Consider the following 22776-nt stretch of genomic DNA (forward strand, 5'->3'; position numbering starts at 1 on the left):
TGGAAGCTGTCAAGCCCATTGTAGCAGACACAAGTTTTCCAAAATTCTAAATTTTTGCTTGAAAGCTTCCATTTTATTACTGGCAACATGACACCATTCACCATTTCTCTCAAAGCGATAGGCTCACTTGTTTACCATCAAAGTAACTGTCTATCGAGTGCCCAATCCTGAACAACACAGTTTGTCAGTCAATCTTCCAAGAAAAATGCTGTTGCCAGCCTGTTGATCACCCACGTGCTTTCGTCGGGACTCTACTCCGTCCAGAGCGTTGCCAGGGGTTTTGTGCATACTTCTCACCTGGTCACGCAGAATACCACAAATGCATGCATCCCAGTGGTGCAGGGCAGTAATATTAAAGACCTTTACTGCTTCATGAGTTCTCAAGTGACTTCAGGCGTCAAGTCAATTCATCTATTACCTCATCCCTAAATGCAACAGGCTTTTCCTTTCCTCCTTCTTCTTGAGTGTGTGTGGTGATGAAGGTACGCGTATCAGGTACAGCATGGAGATGCAGGATGCTGGTGGTCTTGCTGCCACCGCCTTTCCCAGTGATTTGTCCCATCAGTGCCAATGTCATGCAGTGAAATCGGCAAATGATGCTCTGGTATGGCTCGGCAAGCATTTGGCCGTCTTGGTAGCGTCCTGGTAGCGTCAGGGACCCCAGTGGGCCACGCTTGGAAACCTGCTGCTCCACAGAAACGTCCTCTATGCGTGTGGACGTGTATTGGCACGGCATTTTCCCTTAAGTGATAGCAAACACCAGGAAATAATCTAAATAACCATCCCCAGGAGGATGGATAAATGAACTGTCCTTTGTTCATGTAGTGAAATACTCGACGGTAGTGAAATGAGTGGACCAGAGCTGTAGGCGTACACACACACACACACACACACACACACACACACACACACTCATTCAGTGTTGAATCTATATACTCTGCAGAGTCTGTCTCTATTCCAACAGCCTCACTCTAGGTGTGTGGCTTTTTTTCTTGGGCGGGGTGGGGGGAATGGCAGCAAGTTTGTTGAGATGTAAATTATCAATAAATAATTCTCGATGTAAATCATATGAATGAAAAGTAACAAGTTCTATGGTTTTCTTGATTTTATAAAGTCTAAAAATAAAGAAAAAAATAAAGGAAAAAAAAAAAACCAGGAAAAACAAAGCCCACTTGAATCTCTCCACCAGTTAGCATCTGGTGCTCTTCTACACGGGACATAAATGCATCCGTGCTCATCCCGAATAGACAGTTTGCTCTCCCACTGTGCTACTCACCGTCACAGCAGCACACTGGTTTTACACGTTGCTGGTATCGGCGGTACGCTGCGAGACTCCTTTTGCTTAGTTCCCCTATAGTTGCAGAGGAAAAGCAGTAAGCATGACCTGAGATGTCAAGAACAAGAAATTGTATTTATCAAAACCAAATAAAGTTCTTTTTTCCCCCCTCTTCTCTCATTCTAGAAGACGTGTGTGTCCTCAGGCACTTTCTACCTGAGTCTGACAAGTATTTTCCCTACTAATTCACGTCATTTTTATTTTTAAGGTCAACGGTGTCAACAGCTTCCAACAAGAGAAGGATGATCTTACTGACCAAACACAGGTGGGGTTTGGAAGTCACTCTCTTCATAAGCCAAGTGAGATGAAACTTGACTCAGAGATTCTTTTGTAATTTCAAGTTTTTTAGTTCTTGGTCCATGTTCAAAAAATAAATTAGTAACTAAGTGTGGCCTTTCGGAATCTTAAGGGACTGTCAGAGAACTGCAGTGGCTGCTTTTATGTCTACTAGGATATGAGCAATCTGTGCACATCAGAAATCAGTCACACAGTGCTAGCCCAGAGCTTTCTCCACACTCTTTTCTTCTTCATGGAGTTAAGATATATTAAAGTTAACAATCCCCAGCGTGTGAGCTTTGGACTGCCCAGGGATGTGGCCGCGCTTCGCTAGGAGCTCATGCCACCTTACGGATACTTCCTTCATCTTGTTCTTGTGATCAACTCACTTCCTAATTTTTTAAAAAAGATTTTATTTATTAATTCATGAGAGACACACACAGAGGCAGAGACATAGACAGAGGGAGAAGCAGGCTCCATGCAGGGAGCCCGATGCGGTCTCCATCCCAGGACTCCAGGATCACCCTCTAGGCCAAAGTAGGCAGGCGCTCAACCACTGAACCACTCAGGCGTCCCAACTCATTTCCTAATTAAATACAGTTGACCTTTGAACAACATGAGTTTGAAGTGCATGGTCCACTTATATGCAGATGTCTTGCAGGACAGTGCCGTGAATGTATTTTCTCTTCCTTATGATTTTCTTAATGACATCGTCTTTTCTCTAGCTGACTTTATGGTAAGAATAGGGCATATAATACACACAACATACCTAGTGTGCGTTAACCGACTGCTGATGTTATCAATAAGGCTTCTGGTCAACAGGAGGCTGCTAATAGTGAAGTTTTGGGGGAGTCAAAGGTTATACATGGATATTTGGCTGCCCCAGGGGGCAGTGCCCCAACTCCACATTGTTCAAGAGTTAACTATAATTTTTGAAAAGGCTTACATGTTTGTGGATAAAAATCAATGTGGCTAGAAAGCAGCTTGGCTTGTAATAAATATGTGATTAAACTCAATCTATGGTCTCTCGCCTGACAAATCTCTGAGTCTGAGTCTCTTCCTGTTAGAAGGGACAGAAGATAAAGAGGCATTAAAGACCTATCAGCACTGAATGGAGACATTCTCATCAAGTATTTCAGAAAGAGGAATAGGAGGGAGTAACTTTCTCACTCATTCAGCAGCTGTGTGCGTGTCTGCCATGGGACGGTGTTGGCAGAGTAGGCAATGATCTTTAATGTTACGTCTGCATAGCCGCTAAAATGACCTCATGATCCATGTAAAATCAGTGGGTGGCCCATGCCCCACGGTCTAGAAACAACTCTACAGTTGTTAAGAAATCAGGCACTTTTAGTTTCTAAGCATCAGAGGCTGTTGTGAGGACAAGGGATATCAAGCAAATCAGGTGCCAGTTTGTGCCTGCCACATTGCTACCATTGTCACCCTCATGGTCGTCATATAATTTCAGGGAGAGAGCCACCGGCCCCTACGGCGGTCCAAGAGAAGATGGATTATTACCACTCTGGAATTGGAGGAGGAAGATCAAGGGCCCTTTCCCAAACTTGTTGGTGAGGTAAGGAAGGCCCCTGCCACTGTCTCTGATGAGGCATGTCCCCTTCGGCAGGAGGACTAAGTCTCAAGCCTTTCAAAAGGCTACGTGCTAGGGAGGCCAGGTCGGGGTGGGGGTGGGGGAACATTAATGGTAGGAGGAACACTTGGACTAGGCTCTAGAACCCGCTCTACCTCTGTGTGACTAGGGGCCTTCGGGCAGGTCACTTCATGTGAACATGTGCTGAGAACATCAGTCACCTGTGTCAACAGGGCTCCTCCATTCCAGCCTGCTGGCCTGATTTATTTGGCCCATGCAAAGTCTTTAAAAAAAACCCAAAACATATTATTTAAAAATAAGGAGATTGGAGTTACCAGAGACTGGGAAGTGGGGGAAATAGGGAGATTAAAAAATAAGTAAATGGAATGTAAAACAGTGGCTGGCGGGGCTGTTGAGGAGGAGGTCACAGGGCCTTATCACTTGATGGGGACAGAGCGTCAGTTTGGTAAGAGGAAAAAGAGCTCTGGACACGGATGGTGGTGGCGGCCACACGATAGCATGAGTGTGCTTCGTACTGCGTGGCTGCACACTGAAAGATGATGACGGTGGTAAATTTGATGGCGTGTGCATTTAACCACAACAAAAAAAGATGGAAACAATAGGAAGATCATATTAGAAATTCTTGTGCTTCTTGAGGTTTTCTGAAAGTTGGAAGATCTGCCCGCACGGAGCCGACATGCCCCACATGGCAACAACTGGATGGGGCTTGGTTTTCCACAGGCCCCACGCCTCCCTGTGGCCTCCCTCCCTCCCTCCGAGGTTGAGGTCTCCCTCCCAGCTGAGGCACCCGAGCCGGCACGTGGCGGGGCTGCGATGTGGGAGTTTTCGCACGTGGCCTATGTCATTCCTTTCCACGACACTCCTGGCCTGTGAATTAGGTACTGAGTGCCTAGGTACCTACAGCTCTGACATCCTATGACTTCTGGAGGAGAAATGAACACAATCTGTATTCTTGCAGTGTTCATAAAAATAGTAGATGCCTGCTGTAGACAGAAAAACCTACAGAAAGTTTTCAAGGCTCAGTGGCTACCACTGTCCGCTCCCAAGAGTCGGGGGGCCCCGGTGGGCTCCTACCGCGGACGCACCACAGCCTTCCTGCCAGAGTCCTGTCCTTGCAGGGCGCCGCCCGTGCAGTACCTACATTACAGCCTTGTTCTAAAGATTAAGTAGGCTCAGGCAAGTAGGGCATGTAGTAGGCTGGCTCATTCTAGGCCCTTTCCAAATGTTAGCTGCACGGGTATTGCTCCCCTCTCCCTGCGGGGATCATCAGTATGAACACATTGGTACGTACTCTTCCAGACATTTCCCTGTAGTCTCACCAACATGAGTCCCTGTAGACAGACTGGGATCGCCCCATGCATGTTGCTCTTCAGGTTGCCTTTGTGGTTTAACAGTGAGGCACCGCCCCCTTTCTGGGGCAGGGCCTGCAAGTGCTGAGGACTGGGGACCCACGCCCCAGGAACAGGATCCCGCACTAGGATTCTCTCCCTGGGGAGGGACACGTACGTCCTTCCCACACTCTGCTCACTGTGACAAACGTTGTTCCTGCATCTCTGCATGTCTTTCTGTTTCTTTCGGATAGACCCTCAGGTGAGCAATTGCCAGGTACAGTGCTTTAAAAATGCATTTGAATCCTAGCCTTTTGCTGTTTTGTGTGCCTTGTGGTTTATTCTTATTCTTTTTTTCCTCCCCCCCCCCCGCCCCCCCCCCCCCGCTTTTTCTTTTTTTCCCTTTCAGCTGTTCAATGATATGTCCCATAACATGTCATTAATGTATGTGATCAGTGGACCTGGTGTGGACAAATATCCAGAGATTGGTTTGTTTTCTATAGAAGATCACAGGAATGGAAGAGTGTATGTTCACCGCCCTGTTGATCGAGAGACGACGCCGTCTTTTATGGTACCAAAATTTTGATATTTTCTAGGCTTGGGTTTATTGTAAAGCTGTTGCAGGAATATTGTATTCGGCAAGCATTAGTTAAGCTGCCCACATGCTAGGTCCTAGGAGGCTGCCTATTACACGCTGTGGTAAGCCTTAAAAGTGTGCATGGGCAGAGAGGCTAATTTTATAATGTTCTTAGAAACTTCTGGACTCTGTGATGATGTATGTGAGCTGCTACAGATATTCCTTCTAATGACCGGATTCCAAGCATGATCAGGATACCTGAAAGCATTTGGGGATAGGGCTAGAGAATGTTTATAAAATGGGCTAATTTGGTTTTTGATGAGTCATGGTTGGAATATGTAGGCAGAAGCTACAAGCAGACCCTAATTGATGAATGAGCAATTATGAACCTGGTGGCGGTTTCTTCTTGTGTCCATGTGTTCTTCAGGGTCTCATAACCCCAACACCGTGATCTACTATGAATTTGAAATCCAGGTTCTAGGGATGCCTGGGTGGCTCAGCAGTTGAGTGTCTGCCTTCGATTCAGGTTGTAATCCTGGGGTCCTGGGATTGAGTCCCGTATCGACACCCCCCACCCCGGGGGGAAGCCTGCTTCTCCCTCTGCCTGTGTCTCTGCCTCTCTCTCTGTCTTTCTCATGAATAAATAAATAAAATCTTTAAAAAAGAGAAAGAAATCAGGTTTTAAACAAGTGAAAAAAATGTTGGTATTATATTAGGCTACCAGCTTCACCTTACAGGGGATGCATACGATGTTAGCCTTTGTTATGTTATGGCTTCTGCTGGAAACTGAGCTTGGTTCTCAGGCCTGCTCAGCTGTACTTTGGCTCCTTCAGGGTGAGAAAGAACATCTGAAAGAAGTAATTTATATACGTTTTCTCCAATGACCTTAAAATATTTACATACATAATAAAATATATGCCCTTAACTCATTCATTGGTGGGCTCTGAAACTCTAATTTTTTAAAAAAGATTTTATTTATTTATTCACAAGAGACACAGAGAGAGAGAGAGAGAGGCAGAGACACAGGCAGAGGGAGAAGTAGGCTCCATTCAGGGAGCCTCGATGTGGGACTCGATCCTGGGTCTCTAGGATCATGCCCTGGGCTGAAGGCGGCGCTGAACCACTGAGCCACTGGGGCTGCCCTAAAACTCTAATTTTTAAATAGTCAGGAATGCTCCCCAAACTCCAAAAGTCATGCAGAGACAACTCTGCTGGTCTTCACTATATTTATGGAAACCCTTGCCCCATCGGGTGAATTGGCAGTGTCTGTCAAACGAAAGGAATATAGAATGGTCATAGGTAGTAGGGCCCTGGGGCAGCCCTACTAAATCTTGAGTGAGCAAACAGATCACCGAGGGATCTTGTGAAAATCAGATTTTGCTTCAGAACATCAGGGTGGAGCCCAGGACTCCGCATCTCCAGCAAGCTCCCAGGACAGGGTGCTGCCGCTCGCCCCCGGCGGCCACGTGCTGAGTGTGGAGGGCCAGAGGGTGAGCCTGACTCGTGCAAGGACTGGACAAAATATATTGTGCTTATGGTCCTTGTTTCGCTGTTGTTTTTTGGTTGCTGTTGTTTTTTGGTTGCTGTTGTTTGCTTTTGACATCTTTACTGACGTATCAAGGGTTGGTTTTCACAAGGTTTAAGATGAGACTTTTTCCTGGAAGCTGATAATACCTAAGCCAAATCCATAAGAGTGTTTTCTGACATGTGAGGCCCAAATGGGAAAGCTTGGCATGTCAAGGGCCAGGAGGCCCCAGGGAACAGTTAGAACAAGCAGAGAAAATGTGAGAACATGAGCGGCGTCCCCACAGGTTCTACTCCGACAGGATTTCCAAACCCTTGTGCTTGGACCTTGCTGGGTGAGATCAAGCCCACCATCCCATCCCCCAGGCGTTATCACAGCCATGCTTTTCTACCAAATTCTACGATCGCTTGCTAGCTGGCTTCTTGGTTGGCTGTGAACATCCATGAGACAAGACGCAGGGTGGGGTTTGGAGGCATGCCCCACTCCGAGGCTCTCTGTTTCACGACCCTGGTTTACTGTCTTCTAATTACCTTTCTTCGCCTGCACTGTATACCTGAAACGTGTTTGGTTCCCTGTGGGTGGTCAGTCTCCCCACTGGAACGCAAGTTCTAAGAGCGAGGAGTTTCGTACTGACTGCCATTTCCTGAGTTAGGAAGAGGGCTCTGCACATAGTAGGTAGGTTTCCAGGTGATTATGCGAATGAGTGAGTGAGCACAGCAGAATGTTGTCTCTGCTTCCAGACTGTTGTGGGTTGAGTTGTATCTTCCAAAAAGATAGGTTCAAGCCCTACCCCTGGTACCTGTCTATATGACCTTATTTGGATACAGGGTCTTTGCAGGTGTCATCAAATTAAGACGAGGCCATACTGGATTAGGGTGGGCCCTAATCTGGTTACTGGCATCCTCGTCAAGGGAGGGGAATTTGGGCCGCACAGAGAAAGACAGAGAGGAGAAGGCTGGAGACAAAGACTGGGATGATGCATCCATCCTGGCAGAGGACACCAGGACTGTTGGCAGCCCCCAGCAGCCAGGGGAGAGGCCTGAAACAGATTTCCCCTTAGAGTCTCCAGAGGGAACCAAGCCTGCTGACCCCAACTGGGATTCTAGTCTCCAGAAGTATGAGAGAACACGTTTGGTTGTAAGGCACCCAGTCATCACAGCGGATATAGGAAACAAACATGCAGGGGTTAACATACTCTCTAGGAAGACCAGACACAGGCTGGTGAGAAGGATGACCAGCCATGAAAAGGAGGTTAAGCAAGTGTTACAGAAACACCGCACGAGCCGGGCATTCCAGCTCAGCCATCTGCTTCTGCAGAAGGATGCTTGCTACCGGGTCTTGGCGGTTCACAAAGCCAGGATGTATTAGAAGCGAAGTCAGCCCAAGTGTTGGCCAACAGACATTCCCAGGAGCACCGCTGTGCTCTTAGGGGTAGTGAAGGAGTCACAAGAATTAGCCAAAACATGTAAAAACTTGTGTTTGGGAGGTTGGGGGGGGGGGGTGGCGCTGATTTCTTGGTAATTCCATAAACCTACAAGAATGTAGGGACAGCAGCCAAGAAGCACCTGAGGATGTAAGACATAGCTGGAAAGGGGAAAAGCCTGATTTTTTCTATGTAGGAATCTCATCTGTTTATATCAAAATCTGCTCAATTTCATAGGTTACAAATATACTCAGGAAATTTTTTCTTTTGTATTCCTTGAAATAATCATCTGTGGGTCTATATGCCAACGCACTCAGCTTCGCCTACTTGAAACCTAGGCGTACAAGTGACTTTGTCTTGTGTGTTCGGCATTTAAGATACTTGCATGTGCTTGCCTGTGACTAGGAGCACACGTCCTGTGCGTGTCATGTCAGGGGTCACGTGCCCCTCCACCATGTCACTGGACTATGGTGGGCCACCCAGGGATCTAAATCTTAAGGCCATAACAAAAGGCTGAAAAGCCTTTCCAAGTGCAGAAAATATCCATGACATTTCCCTTCTCCATTGCGATTCTGAGTCCCTGGAAATTCTTAGCATCTTGACAAAGAATAAACAGCACTTACGCCTCTCAGGCATCTTACAGAACTGACGGTCTCAGATGTAGCTTTTAGGATAATAGATGGAATATAACATAATAAACATAAAACAAACGTGGTTCTTATTTTTAAGTGGAAGGACTACAGTTGGCGCTGTGTCGGAGCCAGAAGTCCGCATGATTAGGGAGCAGAGTTGCCAGCGCAGTCATAAATTATGGAAGAGCATGTGGAAATGGTGTGTGAGAAGGCCGATTTGCTTGTGTAGAAATGTAAAAATGTATGTTGGATTCCCGGGAGCAGACTAGCTCAGTGGTGTTGAGGGGAGAGGAGACAGCGGAACCGGGAGAGCCTGGGGCCCAGGCCACTGCTGTGGGACGCCCGGTGGGACCGCCACGGTGGATGCCCTAAGTCCGCGGGCAAGAGGCCCAGGCAGGGTGTGCAGCAGGGACCTTGTGCGCTCTGGGGACAGGGCCAGAGAGATTGCTGCCCGAGGCTGCCGAGGTGCTGGGACCCCGGCTGGTGAAGCCACTTGCTCCGGGCCCTGCGTGGCTGTGGAGGGGAGCGCTGAGGAACAGGCCGGTGCTGTAGTCAGGTCTACACCTACTTGCACTTGAAGCTGGGCTGTGCCGAGGGTGCAGCCGGGGACAGTGCCGTGGCGCCCAGTGGGGCTCCAGGACCGCCTCCCTCTGGGGCTTCTCTGCGAGGAAGGAAGGAGGTGATCGGTGTAGGAGCCCAGTCCTGGGCCTCACTGAAACCGCTTCTCCTGGAAGGAACCCTGTGCTCGCTCAGCATCCCGCAGTCGGCTCTGCACCTGCACCTGCAACCAGACCGCCCTGGAGAAGCCACTGCTCCCATAGTGGGCGGGCGTGTGCCCTGGCAGCTCCTCCACACGTCATCCTGGCCCGCTCCCTTCCCTGAACTTCTTCTATTTCGCCACTGACTCCCCACAATCTTTGCAGCTTTCAACAAATAAAATCACTGTTTATCCTAGAGCTACAGAAATTCAGCAGCAAGTGGGTGCCGGGTGGTTCCATGGGTCAAGCGTCTGATTCTTGGTTTCAGCTCAGGTCATGATCTCAGGGTCCTGGGAGGGAGCCCCATGTCGGGCTCTGAGCTCAGTGGGAAGTCAGCTTGTGATTCTCTCTCCCTCTGTCCCTGTCCCTGCCACTCCCCCCTCTGGCATGCATGCTCTCTCAAATAAATAGATAAATCTTTTTTAAAAACATATATATATATATATATGTTGTGCTCACTTTGGCAGTACATAGACTAAAATTAGAATGATACAGAGAAGATTAGCACAGGCCCCTGCTCAAGGATGGCATGTAAATTTGTGAAGCGTTCCATATTTAGAAAAATAAAAATAAATAACACATATGGTTGCCCACTCATTATTGCGTAAGTAGAGACTTTTTAAAAAGAATAGATTTTTAGAGCTGTCTTGGGTCTACAGAAGAAGATAATGAGCAGTACAGAATGCCTGACCCCTCTCCCTCCCCACCCCCTGCCCCACGCAGTATCCTCTCTCATGAATGTCCTGCACTGGTGCAGTAACGTTTATGACCCTGGATGAGCCAATAGGATGCATTATTATTAACAAAGCCCATAGTTGGCATTAGGGCTCACTTTCAGTGCTGCACGTTCTATGGGTTTGGGCAAATGTATATGACAGGTATCTACCCTTATAGTATCACACAGAGTATTTGCACTGCCCTAAATTTCCCTGAGCTCCTCATTATCCATCCATCCCCTCCTTTCTGAGCCCTCGGCAACTGTGATCCTTTTGCTTTCTTCATACTTTTGCCTCTTCCAGGATGTCGTATAGTTGGAATTGTACAGTGTGTATGTAGCCTGTTCGGGTTGAACCCTCTCGCTTAGCCATGTGCACTGAAGATCATGTCTTTTTAATGCTGGCTAATATTCCACTGTCTGGATGGACCACGGTTCATCCATTCACCTAGTGAAGGGCATCTTGGTTGCTTCAATGTTTCACGACTATGAACAAAGCCACCTTAGACGTCTGTGTGCAGGTTTTTGTGTGGTCATAAGTATTCGACTCTTTTGCATAAATACCAAGGAACCTGATTGCTGGTTTGCATGGTAAGAGGATGGTTAGCTTCTGTAAGAAACCACCAAAGGAAGGAGGAATTATCTGCTATCTGTGTATCTTCTCCGGAGAAATAGTGTCTGTTCAAATCCTTTGCCTATCCTTAACATTTGAAAATCAATTTTTTAGCAAAGTTCCAGGAAAGTTAATATATAAAAATCAGTTGTATTTTTATCTACCAGTGATGAATACTTGGAAATCAATATTTTAAAAACAGTATCATTTATAATATCACCCAAACAAGTGAAGTGCTTAGGCATAAACCTGAAAACTGTGCAGGCCCTGTTCACTCAAAGCTATGAAATGCTGATGAAAGATACCAAGGAAGATCTAAATGAATGAAAAGACAGACTGTTTGTGGATTGAAAGATTGAATATTAAGGGGCTAATTCTTTCCAAATTTACCTATAAATTCAGCGCAAGACTAATCAAAAGACTAGTGGAATGTTTTATAGATCTCAAGCTGATCCCAAATTTTATATGGGAAGTTAAACCAGCTCTCGATTTTTTTGACTTTGTTTTGCTATTTTGAACTTTATGGATATATGTGTTTATCTTTACTGTTTCCTTCTTGTTTCCTTTTTTCTGTTTGAATTTAATTTGCTCCTTTTAAAAGATTTATTTATTTGAGAGAGAGAGGGACATGTGAATGTGAGTGGGGAGAGGGGCCAAGGGAGAGAACCTCAAGCAGACTCTGCTGATGGGGAAGCCCCATGTGGGACTGGACCCGACCCTGAGATTGTGAGCTGAGACGAAACCAAGAGTCTGATGTTAACTGACTGTTCCCCCAGGTGCCCCTATTTGCTCCTTTTTTAAAAAGGTTCTTAAGAAACTAAAGCTAGAAGCCTCAAGTATTGCTTTGAGATCTTTTGTGAGGAAAGACTTCCCATTGCATGTTTGAGACGAGCAGATCCTCCTCATTCAAGCACAGAAGTGACAGCAGTAACCATCTAAGGACCCACGACATGTCAACAGCTGTGCTGGTTACTTTAAATGTTCTCTTTCCCCAAAACTTTCAAATGTCTGCTCTCCGCAGTGTTTCGCAGTATTGATTAGCACTTGCATTTCTCATGACAGCCCTGACCACGTAGAGCAACCAAGGCTCCTGAGCAACTTGCCTGCATTTACCCAGGTGGAAAAACTGAGATTAGAACCTGGTCATAACTAGTGATGTACTTCTCAAGTCAGGCCATTGGCTGGTCCCCAGAGGTTTACTGAGCGGCTCACCCATGCCAGCAAGGAGCTCGGTCCCTGGGGTCATGGGGCAAAGGACAGCATGAGATTGACGATGATCTGATTCGTGCTATCAGATAAATGATCCTGCAACATTAACACGGTTCCCTCTGCTTCCTAGGTGCATTTCAATGTCGTGGATCGCTTAACCAGAGAAATCGTGGATAATTCCTTGATTTTCAACATCAGGATCCGCGATACAAACGATCATGCACCCCAGTTTCCTAAGAAGGAATTTAACATCACTGTGCAGGAGACCCACCCTGCAGGTGTGTGCAGTGGGGGCAGCAGGGCTTCCTCTCCTCTCTCGTCCAGAACAGTTTTCTTGTTTTAATTTCAATGCGGTACTCGATCCTACTTGTCTTTAGGGGGAGATTTTACTGTTCATACCCTGAAGATCACAGATCCTGGATTCAAGCAAAATGCCAGGTCTGAAAGCCTCATTTTGTATTGGCAATAATATGAGGTGTGAATTGTGTCTGTTGGAAGAGCTGACATGTAAAGAGCAATCTAAAATAACTCAGATGCACTGAAGGGGAAAGGCAGAGCTGAGCGGTGCGTGCCCGAATATCTGTAAATTTGTCACCTGTAAAATGGCAACGAGATGCCATCTAAAGTTTCTGAGCTACAGATTCTGTGAGTCTTTAAATCCAAACCACTCTCATTAGAAGATGCATCTATTTTAATAACAAAACAGCTTCATTTATTTCACAAAATAGTCTTTAGAAAATTTGGGAAATTCCAAGGCATTAAGACCGAAAAAAAAAAAAAAACGGAAATAGAAAGCATATTTAATACTTCCAATTAGAGATAAGTACCATTAATGTTTTATAGTCTTTCAATATTTGTCTTTGCATTTTATATGTCCATGCGTGTACACACACCATATATGTATCTATGGGTACATATTCCCAGATTTTTATATATAACTACAAATGCACATTAATATATGTGCATACATTTTTTATCTTTATCATAGTGCAAAATGCATATGGGTCTATATTAGATATTCACAAATGCACGGGTGTGCTTTTTCATATGTGTATATTTATGAGCTATCTTTTCTAAAAGTGCAGTTTTACTCTTCGTAACCTAACAGTGTTCCCCTACAGCATCCTATTGTGTAGTATTTTATTTCATGGACGTACTTTAAGGTGTTTTTTTTTTTTAAACTAATCTCCTATTGTTAGACATTTATGAGTTGTTCCTACTTTTTGTTATCTTCACAAAATATGCTTCAGCGAACATATTTGAGCTAAATCTGTGTCCCACTGAAACATTATTTACTTGGCATAAATTTAGAGAAGTTCTGACCACATACACAATCTAAGCGCTCCACTTTACTCACCTACGATGTCTGAGGGGGCCTGGCAGGGGGCTCATCCTTGATTATGAAGTGCTGCCCATGTTGATAGGTTTCTTGTCCATTTCTGTTCGTGTGGTTGTCATTTTTCTTCTTGATTTTCACCTTTTTATCCTGTATTAAAAATGTTTATGCCTGCCACGTATACTTGAAGTGTGTTTTCCTGGTTTATTGCTTCTTTTTAAATTTTGTTTATAGTTCTTTTTGGCACACATTCATAAATCAGTCTGATCTATCACGTCTTTTATGTCTTTAGCATTTGCAATCATGATTAGAAAGTTCTTGTGACTATTTAAATATTCCTCTTTGTTTTTTATAGTATGTCTACAGTTTGATTTTATATTTAAATATTTAATCTATTCTGGTGTATGCCTCAATGCCATTTAGCAAAGACTCACTCGTCATTCTGCTGGTTTGATAGGCTGCTTTTGTTCAATATTAACCGTTAAAACAATTCTTTCCAGGTCAACCTATTTTCCAGATGGTAACAGTGGATTTGGATGAAGAAAATACTCCAAATTCTCAGGTCTTTTATTTCCTTATTTCTCAAACGCCATTACTGAAAGAAAGTGGCTTCCAGATTGACCATATTAGCGGAGAAATACGACTCTCAGGATGCTTAGATTATGAGGTAATGTGGATTTTATTATTTAAAAAAATGAAATGTATTCTCTATCTCTGAGCTCCAGACTTAGGATTTATGGTTGTAGTGGAAAACCCTCCGTGGCTAGCCTTGGTATTGAAATTGCTATAATGGATTATTACTTTATTAATACTTCTCTTTGCTGTATTTGAAGGGAGTGACTGTTCTTTTCCTTCCCACACAGACCGCTCAACAGTTTACACTACTAATTGGAGCGAGGGATTTTGGAGAACCATCCTTGACATCCACGGCTACCGTTCATGTTAATGTGCAAGAAGGCAACAACCACATGCCCACATTTATCCAGGACAACGTAAGACACCTGCACTATCTCAAATGCCAAGACCCCACGTAAATGGCCCTGAGTCCTGGGCTTGGTTCTGCTGAGGGAGTTCTCAGCAGGCACCCACGTTACATGTTATTCTCCAAAATAACGTAAACTAGATGAAGACATCAACCGTACTGATACAGAATCATTTAATAATAGACTTGGCAGCTTACGTTTCTTAACTGTTTTGTGTCAGAAACTGTGCTCAGAACCTTACATGCATGCTTTCATTTTCAATTGTTGGGACTAGCACATGATTTCCTCGTTTTACAGACAAGGACACTGAGGCATTGGGAGGATAGAGAATCCATGCTCATTCTACATCGAAGTTTCTCACTTCCACACTATTTTTTAAAATGACCTTATTTATTTTTTCATGAAAGACACAGAGAGAGAGGCAGAGACATGGGCAGAGGGAGAAGCAGAGGAGCCCGATACAGGACTCAATCCCAGGACCCCAGGGTCACGACCTGAGCTGAAGGTAGATGCTCAACCACTGAGCCACCCAAGTGTCCCTCAATCCCACATTATTAATGGGGACTGAGAGATTTGTTGTAGGGTCAGTGGAGACTGCCCAGTGCACTGGAGGGTGTTTAACATCATCTCTGACCTCTGCCCACTAGATGCCCGGGCACCTCCCAGTTGTGACAAGCAAAAATGTCAGACATTGCCCAATGTCCCCTGAGGGGCAGGTTCAGCCCCAGGGGAGAATCTAGACCTGAGCTCTTCACACAACATTGGAGCTCTAGAGTAGGGAAGATGAGCAGGTGGGCTCTGGCTGTGGCTTTCTCAGCCCACCTGGTTATGTATATCAGGGTTCCACATGGGATTTCACATGCTACCGTTCCCTGGGCTTAAAGAAAGCACCAAAACCCGCTGTTTCCAGATCATCTGGAAATGCCACACCACTTGAGATATGCAAGATTACTAACAACACTCAGGATTTGTTTCCTGTTTTGTATATTTTTGCTCCTTCATATGCATTTTTTAACATATTTTTTAAATTGGAGTTCAATTTGCCAACATATAGCATAACACCCAGTGCTTATCCCATCAAGTGCCCCCCTCAGTGCCCATCACCCAGTCACTCCCACCCCCTGCCCACCTCCCTTTCCACCACCCCTTGTTTGTTTCCCAGAGTTAGGAGTCTCTCATGTTCTGTCTCCCTTTCTGACATGCAGTTTTTTAAAGAAAAATATTCATTTTGCTTCTTTCTCCTGATCTCTCTCAACAAGACCTTTCCTGATGACCTAGTTAAATCCCTAACACAGTACCCACTCCCTCCTTCTCATCCCAACCCAACACACACACACACACTTCATCATATGCTCCCCAAGGATGGAGTTTTGCTGATCCTGTTCATAGCAACTAAGATAGAATCTGGCACATTGGAGCCTTCGTTGAATATTAATAAATGCTACAAACAATTATTTTTAAAAAGTATCATTTAAAAAAAATCTAAATTTGTATAGACAAAGGGTGCCTGGGTGGCTCAGTTGGCTAAGCATCTGACTCATAATCTCAGCTCAGGTCTTGATCTCAGGGTTATGAGTTCAAGCCTCACATTGGGCATGGAACCTACATTAAAAAAAATCTTTAAAAAAATTGTATAGAGAAAAGCTGAAATGTTTTCAAATGAAAACACCTCACCAAACAGTACAGAATAACTGTAACATAATATTTATTGTGTTTGAATATTATTTTGAAAATCTTCTCTGGCTTAGCAAAATGCTCTGTTCTTAAGAGTAAGGGTGGGGAAAATAAGCTCTGTCTTCATGTACTCCACAAAGAGAAATTATCTTGTTATCAAAACTATTGAGTAATAAGCCAAAGTTAGAAAAATGCATTAGAAAAATGATTGTTTTAATCTAAGTCATCATAAGAGTTCTATTTTAGGAGAAGAGCTAGTTTTTTTTTAGGAGCATAAACTGGGATGTGCATTATTATTTTAAAGATTCTTAGAAAAATAGTGCATTGAGTTGGATTTTCAAAGGTATGCAGCTGTAGACACAAGTCACAGGGTGCTGAGCCAGGCACCCTGGCTTCTGCTCGCTTGAGGTCAAGTTCTATAGCAAGAGAGATAACATGGGCACGTTCATGTGCTAAGGACTTACATTTTCCTTCTTGCTTTCTTTTTCAATGGTGCATCTTTATCTCCATGATGTGGACATGATGGTTGCTTCTTCCAGTATAGGATTCAGATTTCTGAAGGCCGCACAAGTGAGGGTGTGTTGCGTCTTCTAGTCCACGATGGTGATTTGCCATTTACGTCAGCTTGGAGAGTAAAATTTAACATACTGAGTGGCAATGAAGAGGGACATTTTCACATCTTGACTGACCCAGAGACCAATGAAGGGATTTTAAGTGTGATCAAGGTAAAGCCATCAGGGAATGTGCACCTGCTGGGTGGCTACAGGTGTTGGGACCCCTTTCTGCAAGATTCATGATGCCCACTGTGCACCAAGCACATGAGGTGTGGCGTATTGTGTGTCCCAGTGGTGCCCAGGGAAGAGGGCAGGCAGTGTCATGACCCCAGCTGCTGTGGCCCTTGGCCCTTTTGCCTTCGTGGCTCCTCCCACCAAAATAATATCACTACTAAAAGTTATTTTTGAAATGGTGCCAAGTTCTTCAACATTTATTTTTTGTTTGAGACAAAATAGATTTATATAGGCCCTAAAATGTTTATTTTTTTCTGATGTGATAAAAAACTTTAAGATATTTTCTCTGAGAGTTCATTTTTTTTTTCCTTCTGAGTTTTAAAGACATTAGAATGTGTGCACTGACCCCTAAAAGCATCGTGGGCGTCTGGCACTTCGCTGGCTATGCCTAATGAGGAGCTGGCCCTGCAGAAAAGTATTATTTTCTCCTTTTACTAATAAGGAAACAAAGCCCAGAGATGTTGGGTCATTGTCATGAAGTCACACAGCTGGAGGAGGGGTTCTGACTGAGGCAGTCTGACTCCATTGTTTTTAGTCTTAATTGGTCTCAGGCCAGACCCTGGAGTGACCGAGCCCTTTCTCAGTGCAGGCAGGTCACCCGGGGGTCAGGTTCAAAGACAGGCCTGGGTTGGTAGGTCTGGGGTGGGGCCCTGAGCTCCTGCCCGTCAGAGGAACAGACCACCGGTGATGCCCACAGGCCCCAACCACACTATGAACAGCAAGGCTCTGGTGTACTCGCCGCAGGCCTGGGATTGAATATCTCAAATATTCCTTAGCTTTTCAATCCTTTTAAGTCACTGACCACTTTGCACCCTGAGTAACTATGATCATTAATTTCTGTATTTCCTTAAGCTCCCTTGGTTTTTTTTTTTTTTTTTTTTTTTCAGCAGAGCTGCCACATTAATGTTTCATTAGGTTATGGGTTTTGTTGCATTTTTCATTACTCTCTGATGGATGGTAGCTCTTTTCAACTGGGAGGGAGGGGGAAAAAAAGAAACAGAACTCCATAAATGATTTGAAAATGGGATGGCAACTGTCTTTTGATCATTACCAAAGACATAGTAAATAATAAATGAAGTGCAAAAGCCACAAGCTCTGGGTGCGTGATCACGCGCTGAGCGTTCTCCGGCCGGAGGAGCAGCAGGTGCTCACGCAATCCTCTCTCTGGGACTCGCAGCCCTTGGATTATGAAACTCACCCCGTGCAAAGCCTTGTCATCGCCGTGGACAATGAGGAGCCACTCTTCCCCTGTGAGGGGGGCCAGCTCCGCGGGCCCCGGGGGGCAGGGACCAGGGCCACCGTGAGTGTGCAGGTGACGGACAGCAATGACCCGCCAGCCTTTCACCCTCGGAGCTTTGTGGTCAGTGAGGCCGACGGTGCCAGGCCCGGAATTCAGCTGGGAGCTTTCAATGCGACAGATCCAGACGGAGCCGTTGGCCGGATAAGGTGAGAAGGGAGGTGCGGGGCCGGGGGGGGGGGGGGGGGAGTCGTTTAAACAGAACCGGACACGGACCCGTGGGCCTGCCTGTTGGACACCTGCCCCTTGGCGGGCTGCTGAGGTGGACTCCAGCTCGGTTATGAAAATGCCAGAAGCCACCAGGAGAAGGCCTGCGGGCCCACGTTCAGTGCTTTCGTCCTTCTACAGCTTTCTCGGACCCGCCAGGGGGAGTGTGCTTGCTCATTTTCCCTTGCATTTAGCACACTTCGCTTTTGTACCGTTTTTCCTGTATTAAAATAATTTGTTATGGGTTTCTATCTCTCTTTTTACCAAAAGAGAGAGGGTTGTAAACCCGCAGCCCTCTGGCTTCTGGGCGACAGAAGTGGTTTTTATTTACTACTTATTTTTTTAAATCATGGTAAAATATATCTAGCAGGAAGTTTACCATTTTAACCATTTTTTTCTGTTACTGTCTTTTTTTTAATAATAAATTTATTTTTTATTGGTTTTCAATTTGCCAATATACAGAATAACACCCAGTGCTCATCCCGTCAAGTGCCCCCCTCAGTGCCCGTCACCCATTCACCCCCACCCCCCGCCCTCCTCCCCTTCCACCACCCCTAGTTCGTTTCCCAGAGTTAGGAGTCTTCATGTTCTGTGTCCCTTTCTGATATTTCCTACCCATTTCTTCTCCCTTCCCTTCTATTCCCTTTCACTACCATTGTAACCATTTTTAAGTGTACAGTGGCATTAAATGGCATTAAGTAGATTCACGTTGTTGGGCAACCATCCACACGATCCATCTCCAAACTTTTTAATCTTATAAAACTGAAACTCTGTCCTCATGAAACAAGAACCTCCCCACCCTCCCAGTTCCTTTCCCCCGAGACACTGGCAACCACCCTACTATTTCCTGTCTCGGTGAATTTGACTATCTAGGTACTTCATAGAAGTGGAATCATACAGTATTTGTCTTTCGGTGATTGGCTTATTTTGCCGACCACAACATCCTCCAGTTTCATCCGTATTCCACTATCTGCATAGACCACATTGTGCTCGTCCATTCACCTGTGGGCGTACACTTGGTTTGCTCGGTGTTTTGCTTTTCAAAATAAAGTTGCCACAATCCTTAGGAAGGTGGCAGAGTGGGAAGCCCCAGGAATCTGTCTCCCCACCAGAACAATTGCCCTGGAAGAGTCTGTCTCATGCACCTATTTTGGAACTCTGGATTCTGTCTAAGGTTTGCAGCTCCCAGAGAAAGCCTTGGATGCTCAACTACAGTTAATTTGGGTTAATTATAGCTCTCTGCACAATAGTAGCACCCCATCCCTACCCCTAGCAGTGGTGGGCAACTCTATACCTGTTCCTGGAATGGCTAAACATACAGAAGCAAACAAAACAAAACAAAACAAAACAAAACCTCTGTCCCCCAAATATCAGAGATCTGTGCTCTGCTCACTGATTGCTGCTTTCACTCCCAGGGGTGCAGACAAATAGGAAGGCAGACATCGGCTTTGCCCCCACTCCCTTGGGGTTGCAGACCCCTTCCCCTACCAGCTAAAGTGGCTTCAGGTAATTGGATGGGCAGGTGCCTTCATTTCCCCAACTTTGTTGTTGGCTTTTTTCTATTTCGAGAGCCAGATGTTAAAGACTAGGACATTTCACAAAGAGCAAAAATAAAATAAACAAAAACAATAAGGAGAAATAGAAAGCCCTGAGAAGGGAGAGAATTTCCTCTCCAGAGTTCCCATGCAGTTAGATCGAAATGCTTCGTGTTCAAGAAAAAAAATTCACAAGGTGCACAAGGAAATAAGAAAGCAAGGCCCATTCAAAGAGAAAACAATAGATCAACAGAAATTGTCCCTGAGAAATACCTGATGGCAGATCGTTGGAAGAAGGCTTTCAAAAAATGGTCTTCACAATGTTCAAAGACCTAAAGAATGTTGTGGAGGAAGCCCCGAAACGGTGTGCGAACAAAATGGAAATGCCAATAAGGAGACAGAAAACCTAACAAGCAATGAGAAAGGTGAGGAAAGACTTACTGTCAGAATTACTTCACATGTAAATGGATTAAACTCTTCAAGCAAAAGGCAGAGACTGACAGAAAGAATAAAACACACAGTCCAATCAGACACCCTCTACCAGAGACTCACTTGAAGATCCAAATGTGCAGACAGGTCAGCTGACACTATACCCCAAAATTAACTCAAAATGGGTCAGGACCTAAACGTAAGAACAAAGACAACAAATCTCAGAAGAAAGCATAGGACAAAAGCATCGTGACACTGGATTTGGCAATGAGCTCTTAGATGTGACACCAAAGACACGGATAACAAAGGAAAAAAATAGCCAAATTGGACCTCATGAAAATCAAAACATTGTGTGCATGAGAACACACTATTATTCACAGAGCACAAAGGTGACCCACAGGATGGGAGAAAATATTTGTAAGTCCTATATCTGATTAGGAATTAATTCCAGAATATATAGAGAACCCCTAAGATTCAAGATCAGAAAAACACAAACAACCTGATCTAAAAGTGGATACAGGACTTGAAGAGACATTTCTCCAGAAAAGATATGCAAATGGCCAATCGGCACATGAAGGATCCGCAACATCACTAATCATCAGGGAAATGCAGATCAAAACTACACCTCCCACCCATTAGGATGGCAACTATCAAAAAACCAGAAAACAAGTGTTGGCAAGGGAGAGATGGGAACCTTTGTGCATGTTTGGTGGGAATATAAGTTGGTGCAGCTGGTGTGCAAAACAGTATGGTGGTTCCTCAAAGAAAACTCGAAGTGGAACACCATATGATCCATAGTTTCCCTGCTGGGTAGATACCCAAAGAATTGAAAGCAGGATCTCAGAGAGATATTTGTATGCCCTCGTTCAAAGCTGCATTATTCATGATAGCTAAAATGCCAAAGCAACCCAAGTGTCCATTGAGGGAGGAGCGGAGAAGCAAAATGTGGTGTATACGTGCAGCAGAATGTTATTCGGCCTTAAAAAAGCAAGGACTTTCTTCAATATGCTGCAACATGGATCAACCTGCAGACATTATGCTAAGTGAAATATGCCAGTCACAAAAAAACAAATTCTGTGTGATTCCACGTCTGGTTTTCCATATTACTTGAGATAGGACCTGTGTCTGCTTATGACATATTTTGATTTGCCTTTCGATGTGACTTTTTAATTCTAAAAATTGCATGTGTTTCCTCCTACAAGATATAAACTGGCTTATGATCCGGCAAATTGGGTCACCGTAGATGAATTCTCGGGGACAGTTACCACCAGGCAGCAAATTGACCGAGAATCCCCTTATGTAAATGACAGCTTTTACATGATCATCGCACATGCTGTTGACGACGGTAAGTGTTCACCCAAAACTGGGGCGGGAAGTGTGTTTCCTTGCTTCCTGGGGGAAAATCATACCAGTGAGACTCTTTCAGTGCAACTGGGAAAAACATATAAAATAAACCTTGTTTGCACTATGCATCCATACTGGCAACTATTTTTTCACAAAAATTTTTGAAATGGCAGACCAGGGACATGGGAGGAGGGGTGGGACTCACTCAGAAGAGATGATTAGGCCTCTGAGGAAGCTGCCATGAGACCCAATGTCTGTCCATAAAGCAACTCTTTAGCTCTTCCTCAAAGCTGGTGGTGTGTGATAAATATTTAGCACGGTTTCCCTGAACTTGGAATGGCTTATCAGCTCGGGTAAATGTGACCGCGCAGGACAAACTTGTCATAAACCAGGGCAGGCAGTGCTCTGAGCACGTTACGGCGCTTTTCTCTGTGATCTCCTGAGGTTGGACTTTGAAACCTGCCAAAACACAAAGTGGAATAAATAACAACTCTCAAATAACTTTAAGAATTGCGTTCAAGGAAATCTGTGAGTTGAAGCCCAGGTTTTAAGGGAAATGTAGGTGTATGTCCCATCGGTGTGATGAACTAGCAGGAGGTCGGTTAGGAAGATGTTACACCTGTGTTCCTAATCAGTCCTAAGTGGGGAGAGAGCAAGGATGGGGGGTCCATCTTCCGGGCACCTGAAGAAACAACGTAGTGAGGTCCACAGTACCCACTGCCAGGGTCCCCTTTGAGAGACTGTGATGCAAGGTGACAACCAGAGTACCGATGTGGACACAGCCAAGAGGCAGGGCGTTTCTATCACCATGTCACACCCGTGTCACTCCTGTCCCACTCCCTTATTTACACCTGACATGATTCATGCCGGGAAAAACGAATGATTCCATATTCTCCCCTGTTCTACAGATGATTGAGGTGGCAAGGGTTTTGTTAACATACCTTTCCCAGATATTCTGAATTTTCTTTTTCCTCTTAAAAAAAAAGATTTTATTTATTCATGAGAGGCACACAGAGAGAGAGGCCGAGACACAGGCAGAAGGAGAAGCAGGCTCCCTGTGGGGAGCCTGACATGGGACTTGATCCCAGGACCCTGGGATCATGCCCTGAACCGAAGGCAGACGTGTAACCCCTGAGCCACCCAGGTGTCCCGATATTCTGAATTTTCAGAAAAGCAGGAAAACAG

At 45.0% G+C, this 22776-nt stretch overlaps 1 protein-coding gene and 1 non-coding gene across 2 annotated transcripts in view; both read left to right on the forward strand.

Moving 5' to 3' along the window:
- CDH26 (cadherin 26) overlaps positions 1–22776 on the forward strand; it is a 34751-nt gene that overhangs the window by 2516 nt on the left and 9459 nt on the right. The window contains 9 exon segments of the mRNA XM_038573004.1: positions 1507–1601; positions 3078–3182; positions 4956–5117; positions 12129–12276; positions 13835–14001; positions 14198–14326; positions 16531–16716; positions 17957–18225; positions 21450–21592. Coding sequence (XP_038428932.1) covers positions 1507–1601; positions 3078–3182; positions 4956–5117; positions 12129–12276; positions 13835–14001; positions 14198–14326; positions 16531–16716; positions 17957–18225; positions 21450–21592 — 1404 coding nt within the window.
- LOC119865777 lies at positions 9913–10020 on the forward strand. Its single transcript, XR_005378141.1, has one exon. It is a non-coding gene; the product is annotated as a U6 spliceosomal RNA (small nuclear RNA).

Source organism: Canis lupus, chromosome 24 (genome assembly GCF_011100685.1).
Source record: "Canis lupus familiaris isolate Mischka breed German Shepherd chromosome 24, alternate assembly UU_Cfam_GSD_1.0, whole genome shotgun sequence".
Taxonomy (NCBI): domain Eukaryota; kingdom Metazoa; phylum Chordata; class Mammalia; order Carnivora; family Canidae; genus Canis; species Canis lupus.